Source organism: Terrapene carolina, unplaced genomic scaffold (assembly GCF_002925995.2).
Source record: "Terrapene carolina triunguis isolate 2854851 unplaced genomic scaffold, T_m_triunguis-2.0 Scaffold66, whole genome shotgun sequence".
In the NCBI taxonomy this organism is placed as follows: Eukaryota; Metazoa; Chordata; order Testudines; family Emydidae; genus Terrapene; species Terrapene triunguis.
This window is the reverse complement of record NW_020664417.1, coordinates 15,956,153-15,968,956: the sequence shown is the minus strand read 5'-3', so window position 1 is coordinate 15,968,956 and position 12,804 is coordinate 15,956,153. Positions and strand designations below refer to the sequence as shown.

The 12,804-nt window shown below is 43.5% G+C and overlaps 1 protein-coding gene across 1 annotated transcript in view; it reads left to right on the top strand.

Annotated features, from left to right (window-relative positions):
• The first annotated feature begins 3,283 nt into the window (after positions 1–3,283).
• Positions 3,284–12,804, top strand: part of MGAT4D (MGAT4 family member D) — a 59,712-nt gene continuing 50,191 nt past the window's right edge. The window contains exons 1-2 of the mRNA XM_029910609.1: positions 3,284–3,347; positions 5,607–5,768. Coding sequence (XP_029766469.1) covers positions 3,284–3,347; positions 5,607–5,768 — 226 coding nt within the window. The remainder of the gene's footprint in view (positions 3,348–5,606; positions 5,769–12,804) is intronic.

The window sequence follows — 12,804 nt, the reverse complement described above, 5'->3', positions numbered from 1 at the left end:
TTTTTGTTTTTTCTCAATGACTCTGCCACAGCAATTTAAGTAACAAACACTATGTTCAGAGCTGCAATAACAGTAGTTAATAATGTTGTTGCATTCTTCACCCAAAATTCCCATAACTTTGGGCCTGTTCCTTCACTCCTAGCACACCCAAACATTCATGGTGGGTATGGAAAGGTGTACAGGAGTGTGCCTAAAATTATTTTAGCATTAATTGTTTAATTAAAAAAAATCACATGTTTTATCTTATGTGAATAGTTTCATTGAAGTCAGTGGGACTACTCAGGTAGGTAAGAATGTGTTTGTGTTTGTGGGTTTTGGCCTTTTGTGCTAAATCATGGAGTGTTGAATGAGTAGCTCTAATGAATGAGGTGAGCAGGATTTGGCCCTGTAACAGGGTCTACTACTTTAAAAATATTTTTGAAATTTAATTTTTTTAATAAAAAACATAAAGGGGAGAAAAATTAGGAGAAAAGAATAGAAAAGTGCTAACTAAATAGCAATATCGATTTGACATTTAATGGGAATGTAATCATGGAATTTTCATTTAGAATTTGGACTGAAATAAATTTCAATTTAAATCTTTGTTCCCAGAATGGCACAGTGGAACTTTTCATATTTTGGTTCACTTCAGATTTAATCTTTGAGGGATATGCTTTACTATTAGTGGAAATTTATAGGCAATTGCAGGAATGACAAGATTAGTTTTATCCCCAACGGATGACGTTTAAAACACAGCCTCATATACTCCCAAAGAAATCATGGCAATCTAAATCACTATCTTTTATTTTTTCTTAAGAATAATATATATTATTATTGACTTTTCGAAGCACGAGTCTTGTATTTGTTTTTGTTAGCCCTGTACCATATTCAACACCAACAGTTTAACTACTTTTCTTAGAATATTAGACAAAAAGTAGACTCTCAAGCACTGAGGATACACATGGGCTGATTCTCAGTCAGTTAGGGCAGCTTTGCTATGGTCGCCTAACTCAAAACTGATCTTTAAGCCTGCAGATCTGGTAAATGGAGGATTGTCCTATGTAAAGGAATCCTCCAGTGTCTCCATCCTCCTAGCATAAGGACAATGTTTAGGGGAAAGAAGACAATAGATAGGTAGGGCCCTATCAAATTCACGGCCATGAAAAACGTGTCACGGACTGTGAAATCTGGTCTCCCCCTGTGAAATCTGGTATTATGTGTGCTTTTACTCTATACTATACAGATTTCCTGGGGGAGACCAGTGTTTCTCAAATTGTGTGTCCTGACCCAAAAGGGAGTTGTGGGGGGAGGAAGGGGGGTCGCAAGGTTATTTTAAGCAGTGCCCCGCCAATAGCAGCACAGAAGTAAGAGTGGCAATACCATACCATGCCATCCTTACTTCTGCACTGCTGCTGGTGGAGGCTCTGCCTTCAGAACTGGGCTAGCAGCCAACTCCAGCTGACCAGTTCTGAAGGCAGGGCTGCTGCCAGCAGCACAGAAGTAAGGGTAGCAGTACCACAGCCCGCCCCCCACAATAACCTTGTGATCACCCCAGGGCACCAGGTTTGTATAATTTTTGGTGGTTCCCAGGACGGGTCCAAGTCCCACTCCCCACACCTCCCTTGTAAGCTGATATATATCCTTTCCCGTGTCTCCTCCACCCCCGCTCAGCTGGGGCCGGGAGCAGGGCCATGTCTCCAGGAGGGGGGACCCAGAGAGGGGTAAGGGGACTGAGGCTGGGGCCACAGCTGGTGGTGGGCGCGGGGGCTTGGGCAGCAGCCGGGACTCGACGCAGTGCCAGGACTGGAGCCCTGGCCGGCAGCTGGGACCCCTGGCACGGGGCTGGCAGCCGGGATCCCGCGTAAAAAGTGAGGGTGCTGCAGCACCCCCTGCACCCCTAGTTCATGCCCTATGAAAATAAGGTTGTGTGCCCTTCAAGTGGACAATTTTGGACCCACATATACTGGCACTAGAAAAGGTTCAGAAAAGGGCAACTAGAATGATTAGGGGTTTGGAACGGGTCCCATATGAGGAGAGATTAAAGAGGCTAGGACTCTTCAGCTTGGAAAAGAGGAGACTAATGGGGGATATGATAGAGGTATATAAAATCATGAGTGATGTGGAGAAACTGGATAAGGAAAAGTTATTTACTTATTCCCATAATACAAGAACTAGGGGTCACCAATGAAATTAATAGGCAGCAGGTTTAAAACAAATACAAGGAAGTTCTTCTTCACGCAGCGCACAGTCAACTTGTGGAACTCCTTACCTGAGGAGGTTGTGAAGGCTAGGACTATAACAGCGTTTAAAAGAGAACTGGATAAATTCATGGAGGTTAAGTCCATTAATGGCTATTAGCCAGGATGGGTAAGGATTTGTGTCCTTAGCCTCTGTTTGTCAGAGGATGGAGATGGATGGCAGGAGAGAGATCACTTGATCATTGCCTGTTAGGTCCACTCCCTCTGGAGCACCTGGCATTGGCCACTGTCAGTAGACAGGATACTGGGCTAGATGGACCTTTTGGTCTGACCTGGTACAGCCGTTCTTATGTTCACATTCCTGAATATTGGTGGAGCACGGGCACTACGGGCCCATATAACTCACTGCCTCTGACCACCCCACAACTCCTTGAGCCCTACAACTACAACACTGTGAAACTTCAGATTTAAATAGCTGAAATCATGAAATTTACAATTTAAAAGATCCCATGACAGTGAATTTGACCAAAATGGACTGTCAATTTGGTAGGGCCCTAAAGATAGGTATGCAGTGGCAATCCTCCATTCCCTTAAGAGCACCTGAAGACTTATGGCAGCTGGTAGAACAGGTCTGAAGCTATTCTAAACTATGCTGGAAGGCCAGGCTGTCACAGAACCAACGTAGGAGATGCAAAAGGCTCCTTTGCACACACTCCCCATGCTGTCCCAGCTCTTCCTTGGTCCCACTGAAAATCTGGCTCAGAATATTTTATGTAGTATCACTGGACCAGATTCAGCTCTGTTATATTGGTATAAATGCAAAATAGCTCCACTGAAATCTATGAGGTAGTCCCATCAGAAAATTGGCATGTTGTTCAGGCACACAGTGTTCTGTCAGATATTAAATACACAAACTTGGAATCCTTCTAAGATTGTTAAATAATGACACTCCACCCCAATCAAAGATAAGTGTTTAAGGATGGATTCCTATTCTTGGGGCTCAAGATTCATGCCTACAATGGTCAGGTATGCTTTGCTGCACTTGAAAAGCTTAGTGTTTAACTGGCTCTCCATAAGGTATTAATCATGCGCCTTAGAGAAACACAATGGGTGCCAATGCCATCAATCATCAGTTTTTTCAGTCACCATGTGACAATGAGGAAGCTTGTGGTTGGTATTGCATCATTTTTTTTTTTTTCCTGTTGGGAAAGTAAATGATAAAATCTGGATTAACTATAATGTATTTAGAAAGTGAAAAACACTGTTGTAGTTTTATTTACACTAACGATAAATGCATACAGAGTGATACAAATTTACCTGAGATCCTCTTTCAAAAAAGTTTTCAGTCTAAAGTCTATTGAGTCTTGTGTACACTAGAGAAATTTACCATGAGCTTGATCCAATAAAGAGCTTATTTTTGTGTGTTATTTTAACCATGTGAGTAATCAGAGACTATTATGCATGTATTGAAATGCTTTACTGGTTCAAGGCCTATGCTAGGAAAAGTGTGCCCCTCCCCCCCCCACACCCGTTTCCGCCGTCATGAATTGCCAGCATGAAGTGCTTCAGATGGTTTACTTGTGTCTGGCTTAGATTTGTTTCAGTAGAATTAAATAATGGTTTAGTCTGAACTATATCAGCCCACTCTGTGCTAGTGTCATTTTGGACTGCATTAATTTAATTACTGTCCCATAGTGCTCTGGTGTCTTTTCAAAGCCTCCTAGAACCCAGTGCTTCTGGGAGCTGTGTCAGGAACTGTGGGACTAGTATTCAGAGGGCATTGAAGAGCACTAGTATTGGACATGCAAAGCTACTACGACATTCCAAGCACAAATCAACATGGCTAGTGTGGCTGCATCATTTGTGCTTAATCCAGTGCAATACCAATGGTTCAATTAGGAAGAGTTCAATTTTGATAGTATAGGAAAGCTTATTAGACATTGCAGAACAATCAAAAATTGAACAAATGCAAATGGGAGTGAGGAGTATAATCTTTATAGCTGAACTGCTTTGTGGAACATTTTTTTGTTTGTTTGTTTTTAATGAGGGCAGTGTCTATCATTGTACTTTATCGACTGTTAGCTCCTTTTAAAGGTTAGCTTTTCAGTTACAAAAAGTTCTAAAGGTTTTTTGTTTGTTTTTGAGGAATCTCCCTTTGAGCCACTTATGGATTTATTTGCTTACACTGTACTTTATTGTCTGTATAGCTTTGTTTCTCTTTCATGGTTCCTATTTTTAGTTTAAATGGACAGTTTTTAAGTTGTTTTAAATAATCATCACTCACTGCTGATTGAAAGCAATCAATGACTTAATACTCTGCCTGAAGTGCACTTGTAAGGCATCTCTAAGAAGTTAATATAAATGCTCCCTTTTTTGTTTCGTGATTGGTCTGTTTAGTTTAGAGAGTGTGACATGCATGAATATATTGCTTCAAGAGGTCCACGTTCAGGAGCTGAAGGCAAAGCATTCTTACCCATTCTTGAATTATTTCATAAATCTGACCCATCAGCATGGATAGCCTCAAAGAAATTCTGCATTTGGATGATTATTAGTGATAGATGAGCCTTTAAAAACCTGGAGGGTTTTTGATCCAGTTTAGATAAGCACCCAAAAATAGGGATGCTTTTCCAGACTTCTTGGATTTGTAAAACTAAGCTGTGAGTCTCATGGGAACAGGTTCCCTTGAAAGATTTTCAATTCCACTTTCAGGACTTTCACTTCTGGCCTTGGAATAACCAGAAAGTGCAGCGGTACACCACAAGTGAAAAACAGTGTGTGGGGGAGTTGTGGGGAGGGGAGATGGGGTGTTAGTGAACAGACTCCTCTCATAGATTGTGGTCAATGGAGGGTGTATAATATATTTTAAGAATCTGGAAGGAAGGGTTTCATGGAAAAAAAACTAATCCAATTACTATGAAGTTCTTCATTATAATTCACTTCTGGAGGAAGAGCGTGCATTAGTCTATTGTAGATCTGTTATGCTTGTCCTAGCTTGCAGCTATCAAACCTACACTCTGACCCAAGTGACTTTTTATCCCTATTGCTAATGTGCATGTCCTTACCTTTCTCTCCTACTTATCATGTTCCTCTAATCTGTCCAGAAATCATCCTCCTTGCCTGTCACTGGGACTATGCCATCCCCCACTTCAATTTCTTTTGCTGCCTTCCTCATCCTTAGTATTGTGTTCAGACTTCTTGTCCCCACTTTCAAGGTTCTGTATAACTGTGCTCTCCTAAATCCTGTCTTTATTTCTTAGCATTCTGTCCCCTTCTTCACTCCACCAATAAACCTTGAATCAGCTCTTTTATTTTCTGTTTTCACTCTCCTCTTCATTCTCTTTCCATGCTGTCCCCTATTCCTGAACTCCCTCCTTATTCTAGTATATGGTTAATCCCTCCCTGAAGAAACCATTTACGTTTTCATTTCAGGAAGTGGCTTAGACATGTACCAAAGCCAGTTTTTGGAACTTCATCAAAGATTGTTATATGCCGAAAAAGAAAATAAAAAAAGATCCCGTGAGTTGAGCATTGTCCTGGATGCAATTAAACGGGTAGTAGCAGAGAGACTGAACTCTACAGCAAATCATACAGGTTTGTGCTCATAAAAAATTTTCTTCCAAAAGAGATTAAATTATTATATACTCAGGGCCCAATTCTGCTTCCACTAATGTTAATGGGAACAAATCTATTGACTTTGATGATGGCAGATCAGGCCCTTATATGTTCAAAAAGAGGGCGAGAGAAGACTTTTACCATTCTTTAATTAGGTCCTAATAATACTTACCTAATGCATGACAATTTATGGGATTGGTTGCTTGGAACCTGAGAGAACCCTAAGAACATTTTTTTATCATTCTTTTCTCCTTTTATCTGTCTTGTGAAGAGTCCTTCATGCTTTACCTTTTCCCCCCAAATTTCAAAAGAGGGGACATTTAAAAAAAAAACAACTATGAAATGTTTCCCCCTTTCTCATCCTATTTTGCTTATGAGAAGCAGACTAGAATGCATTTATTACCGAAAGTCTCTCTTTCTCTGGCATCTTTGCACTCTCATGCACATTTGGTACATTTTTAAAATTGGACAACAAATACTAGAAGTAATTCCAATTCAGTTAATCATATTCGGTTGGCCTGACTTTCCCCTGTAATTTAATTAGAACTTTTATTCACTTCTCTTTCAAAAACACATTAGGCCCTACTGCTTCAGCAGCTACTGCACATACTCAGGATGATCTACCCCCCACTCTAGTGGTTGCAGTCTGATGGATTAGGCAGTTAGCCCTGTCCCCTGGAGGAGCAGTAAAGCAGAGCAGGAGCTGGCCATCACACATCCCTGTTGATGTAAGCACAGCTTCCTCCAAAAGCCCTTCTCATTGCTGCTAATCCCATTGTCAAGAGGGAATGGCGAGAATGAGAGGAGCTGCCTTCTTGTGGGGAGATGGATTAAGGGATCTTATGTTGTAGTTGAAATGTGGGACACTGGCCTCAACACAAAATATTTAAGAATTATTTCTGATAGTTCCAAATAGAATACATGGAGTTAAATATACATAGAAAAAAGCTTTGGGTTTTTATAATTTAAAATATTTTATTAAAAATTGAAAGGGAGGAGGAATTAAGATGTGCATCATTGTCTTCCTGACCACTTTGCCTGTATGTGTTATCCTGTTTCCTCACTTGTTTTGTGTTTTGTTTTTTAGTTCCCAGTCCAACATTGACTCAAGGGGATTATTCACAAGCTTAAAGTTAAGCAAATGCTTAGGTGTTTGCAGGATCTGGTCTTGGATAATAAACTCTGGAGTAGAGGCCACGTTGTACGATTTTTGCCCCATGGCTACCTCAGTGAGGGCCTGATTGTGACTGAGATCTAAATAATAATTTGGGGCAGTCCTCTTTCCATATTTAGAAATCAAGGTCAGCTGGGGAAGAATTTAGGAAACTCTACCTGGTTGGTGGTACCACACAGGAAACCAGGTAGGGAGAGGAGAGAAGGAGATATGCAGTAACAACTTTTTCTACCCGTACAAAACAAAAACACACCTTATACACAACATTTTTAGGCACCGAGGCTGCAAGGAGCTCCTTGCAGGATCAGAACCTGATTTTGTGTGTGGTGAAAGGCAATCTTTGAAGAAGCAGCTTTTCACCCCTCAATAACAGTGATGGCTGAGTGGAGAATTCCCACCTAAACAACACAATGGTTCAGAGTGTCTATAGCATTCTGCCCATTAAAGCTGGTTGAAAAACAATTTTGTGAAAAATTTTGAAGTTTCCATTTCACAGGGCTCAAACCAAACATTAAAAAAAGCTTTTTGTTAATTTTTTTTTTTTAAACTGAATTTTCATTTTTCCAATTTCTGCCCCTCTTCTCTTTTGTGTCACTGGGTGCAATAAAATTAACAATATCCAGAATTTTTTTCACTTCTTCCTTTTTTTCCTCTCTTTTCCCCATTTTTCCCTAGTTGAGGGAGTTTTGAAAAGTTGAGGAATGGAAAAAGGTGTAGAGGGGAATGTGGAGAAAAAGCCGTAGACATCATTCATTCTTTTGTATTCAGTGGGTAAAAAAGAAAAAACTATTTAAAATGTGCGGTTCAATTCACAACAAAATGGAAATTTTCCCTTCAAAATTTCTTGTAGCATTTTTTTTGTCAGTCACATTTTTCCCATAAATCCTATTTTTAAGCAGAAATATTTTCTAGTTGAAAAATTTTGACCAACTCTACTGTTCATGTTGTAAATTCCACTGTCCATGCAGTCCCGGGTAAAGAATGGAAAAGGCAGGTAACAGGGAGTTGTGGAGAACAGGAAATCAGAGTCCTGTTTCTGCTAACTTGCACCCAGTGAGTAGGTTTTGGGGGTTTCTTTTTCGAGTGATTGCACATGTGCATTCCACTCCACATGTGTGTGGGCCCCAAGCACAGTCACCAGAAATTTTTCCCTCAGTGGTACCCGTGAGGGCAGCTCGAGCACCCTCAGGTGCCGTGCACTCATAGCACCAGTATAAAGTGCCCAGCCAACCCGGTGCCCCTTAGTTCCGTCTTACTGCCCATGATGGTCACTGGAACTGCTATCCTTGCTTTGGCAAGCTCTATGTAGTTTTTTCCTTTTTGCATATCTGACCATAGTTGTAAATAGTTTAGTCAGTTTTTAGTGAAAACCCAAAAGCAAAGGAATCCAAGAAACTGGATTTATTTGGTAGAATATTTTATTCTTCAGGATTGCAAACCAGCAGGTGTTGTTAGGCAGATATGATTTCAACACGTGGGACTCATGCAGAAGTTCAAGGACTTGCTCCCTCAGGATGCCAGGCAAGAGTTCTCCGTGTTGGTGGACAAGAGAAAATCAGTAGGAAGGGCCTCGTTGCAAGCTGTTTTGGATGCAGCTGATTCGGCGGCCAGGTTCATGGCTACAGCAGTAGCCATGCATCGGAGATCATGGCTACAGTCTTTGAGTCTCCTGCAGGAGGTCCAGCAAACCCTTCTGGATCTACCCTCGAAGGAGCTTCGATCTTTTCAGAACAGACTGATGTGAAGCTTCATTGGTTAAAGGACTCTAGGGCAAGCCTTAAGTCCCTTTGGTTTGTATACACCAATGACTTCAAGGAAGTACTACATGTCCCAACAGCCCATTCTGTACTCTGCACCGCCTATCTGTCAGGATCTGCAGAGAAAAAGAAGCAAGGGTTTTAGGCATAGGCCATCACCCCTTGCTATCTCAACGTCCATGCTTGCCCACCTAGACATTCAGGGGGCTCTAAGAAGGCCTTTTGACAAGACACTTGAGGGTGCCATACCAGTTCCCATGATGCCAGACCCTGTTTCTCCTTTGTTTACAACCTCATCTCCCACTTTCTCAGTGCATGGTCCTGTATCACCATGGACCATTCGGTGTTGAAAATGGTGGAAGTGAGATACACCCTCAAGTTTACTTCCACACCTTCGTCCCGTCCTCCCTCCCTATCTCACTTCAGGAACTTCTCTCATGAAGAACTTCTGGCCCAGGAGGTTCAATCCCTCCTTTGGATGGGACCCGTGAAAGAGGTTCCGGAGCATTTAAGAGGGAAAGGGTTCTACTTCCATTATTTCCTAATCCCAAAAGCCAAGGAAAGTCTCAAACTCATTTTAGACCTGCGCCACCTCAACAGCTACCTCAAGAAATTAAAGTTCTGCATGGTCACCTTGGCATCCATTATCCCCTCCCTGGATCCCTGGGACTGGTACACTGCCCTTGATTTAAGAGACACCTATTTTCATATATTGATATACCATGGTCACAGAAGGTTCCTCAGATTCGTAGTGAACCACAGACACTACCACTTCATGGTACTCCCTTTCTGCCTGTGTGCAGCTCCAAGGGTGTTTACAAAATGTATGGTGATAGTGGCAGCCTTCCGAAGAGAGCAGGGGTGCAGGTTTACCCTTATCCGGATGACTGGCTAATCAAGGGATGGTCCAGGGCTCATGTAGTATCCAGATTTGGGCTCATCTAGTCGATTTTCAAGGCCCTAGGCCTTTTGATAAATGTGTAGAAATCTACCCTCACTCCAGTACAGAGGATACAGTTTATCGGAGCGGTGTTCAACTGCTCTCAAGCCGGAGCCTACATTCCAGAGGATCATTTTAAGACAACCACATCCCTAATATCACACCTCAAAGGCCATCCCATCGCAACATCCAGAACTTGTCTGAGGCTTTTAGGCCACATGGCTTCATGCACATATGTGGTGCAGCATGCAAGGCTGCGCCTCAAGCCCCTCCACACTTGGCTGGCCTCAGTGTACTCACCAAACTGCCACCATCTGGACTTTGTACTCACGGTGCCCCCTCATGTTCTTGTCTCCCTCAATTGGTGGGTGGACCTGCTCAATATTTGTGCATGGGTTCCCTTTATATGGCCCCAACTGTCAGTGACCCCAATCTCAGATGCATCAGCACTAGGATGGGGAGCTCATTTGGGGTCCCTCAGAACTCAAGGTCTTTGGTCTCCAGAAGAACTTTCTCTCCACATCAATGTCCAAGAACTCAGAGCAATTCACCTGGCCTGCAAGGCTTTCTTGCTGCATATTATGGGCGGAGATTTGTTTGTTCTTATGGACAATGCTGCTGCCATGTTCTGTCTCAACATGCAAAGAGGAGCTCACTCTTCCAGCCTATGTCAGGAAGTGATTCAGCTATGGGAATTCTGTATAGCCCACTCAATCAACCTAGAGGCCTCTTACCTTCCAGGAGCCCAAAACGAGCTGGCAGATCTCCTAAGCAGGACTTTCTCGAGTCACCATGAATGGTCCCTTCACCCAAATGTGGTGAGGGATGTTTTCCAGCAGTGGGGGACTCCCCAGATAAACCTATTTGCAATCCAGTACAACAAAGTGTCACCAATTCTGCTCCCTGTGAAGCCGCAGTCCAGGGTCTATCACACATGCCTTTCTGATACTGTGGATGGAACACCTTTACTACACTTTTTCCCCCCTGTCCCGCTTGTACACAGAGTACTTCTAAAGATCAAGCGGGACCAGGTCATTTTGATAGCCCCAGCATGGCCCTGCCAACACTGGTTCTGCCACTTTGCTAGGCCTCTCAGTGGTAACTCCAATCCCACTTCCGTTACACCAGGACCTGATTTCTCAGGACCATGGTTGACTGCTCCACCTGAACCCAAGCTCCCTTCACCTAACAGCCTGGAAGCTTGATGGCTAAACCTCAAAGAGCAGGCTTGCTCAGCGGAAGTTTGTCAGGTTCTACTAGGGAGTAGGAAGCCGTCTACTAGGGCTACTTACCTTTACAAGTGGAAGCAGTTTTTGGTCTGCGTGTTCCAAAGCGGGATCTCACCCACGTAGTCATCCTTACAAGAAATACTTGAGTATCTATTACACCTGAAGAAGCATGATTTAGCTATCTCCTCTATCAAGGTTCACCTTGCAGCAATAGTGGCTTTCCACCCCCGGGTGGATAACCAGTCCATGTTTTCACATGCCGTGTCCATCTAATTTTTGAAGGGACTAGAGATGATATATCCTCAAATAAGAGAGCCATTTCCTCCCTGGGACCTGAACTTGGTCTTATTAAAGCTTATGGGACCTCCATTTGAACCGTTGGCAATGTGCTCCTTATTGTACCTCTCCTGGAAAGTGGTTTTCTTAGTGGCCATCACTTTGGCCAGGAAGGTTTTGGAGCTCAGGGCCCTCACATCAGAGCCTTTATACACAGTCTTCTTTAAAGACAAAGTTCAGTTACCCACTTTTTCCTTACCTGACCCCAGTTTCCTACCAAAGGTGGTATCGCAATTTTATAACAATCAGGCAATCTACGTTCCGGTCTTTTACCCTAAGTCACATGCAAAGAGGGAGAAGCAGCACCTTCACTCATAGGGCTCGCCTAACATCCAAGCTTTCTACATAGAATGGACTAAACCATTCAGAAAGTCCACCCAACTGTTTGTAGCAAAGAAGATGAAGGGTCTCCTGACCTCTTCGCAGACAGTCTCATCCTGGATTAAGTCTTGCATTCGCGCTAGTTACAATCGGGCAGGGGTGCCGCCTTCCAAATATCCCAGTGGCTCATTCCACAAGGTCACAAGCACTGTCAGCAGCATTCGGCGGGCAGATCCCTGTCCTGGATGTTTGCAAAGCAGCGACTTGGTCATTGGTGCATACACTCTCCTCCCATTACACCATCATACAGCAGTCCAGAGATGATGCCAAATTTGATTGAGCTTCCTGCAGTCTTGTGTCCATGAACTCCAATCCCTCCACCTATTCAACTGCTAGGGAGTCACCTGGAGTGGAATGCACATATACAATCACTTGAAGAAGAAAAAACAGTTACTAACTTTCTGTAACTGTTGTTCTTTGACATGTCCATTCCACAGCCCGCCCTCTCCATAGGAGTCTTCTGGAAGGAAGGAACCAGGGCCGGCTCCAGGGTTTTGGCCGCCCCAAGCAGCCAAACAGAACAAAAAAAAGCCGCGATCGCGATCTGCGGCGGCAATTCGGCGGGAGGTCCTTCGCTCCAAGCAGGAGTGAGGGACCGTCCGCTGAATTGCCGCCGAACAGCTGGACGTGCCGCCCCTTTCCGAAGTGGCCGCCCCAAGCACCTGCTTGGTAAGCTGGTGCCTGGAGCCGGCCCTGGAAGGAACGGAGGAAGTACGGGGTCGGCTGAGCACTTTATACCAGCACGATGAGCACATAGCACCAGAGGGCGCTCGAGCTGCCCCGACAGGTACCACTGAGGGAAAAATTTCCAGCAACTGTGCTCGGGGTGCGCACACACCTGGAGTGGAATGGACATGTGCAACACATCTCAAAGAACAACAGTTACGAAAGGTTAGTAATAATTTTTTCTTTGTTTTAGGGTGCTTCGGGGATTGCCTTCTGATGATGGACAACATTTCCATTTCTGAATCAATAAGTCTGTTATGGAGCTAACAGCTGTGGAGCTGTGGCTTTTCAGGGTTCATGCAGCTTGGAAGGCTATTATTGTTTGTGTTGGATAGAACTCACTGCTGTACAACTCTGGTGTAGAATGCCTTCTGTTTTCCTACGTCAGTGTGGACTGCACTTCAGGGCTGGTCTACACTACACAGTTAGGTCGACATAAGGCAGCTTATGTCAACCTAAATTATGTCAGTCT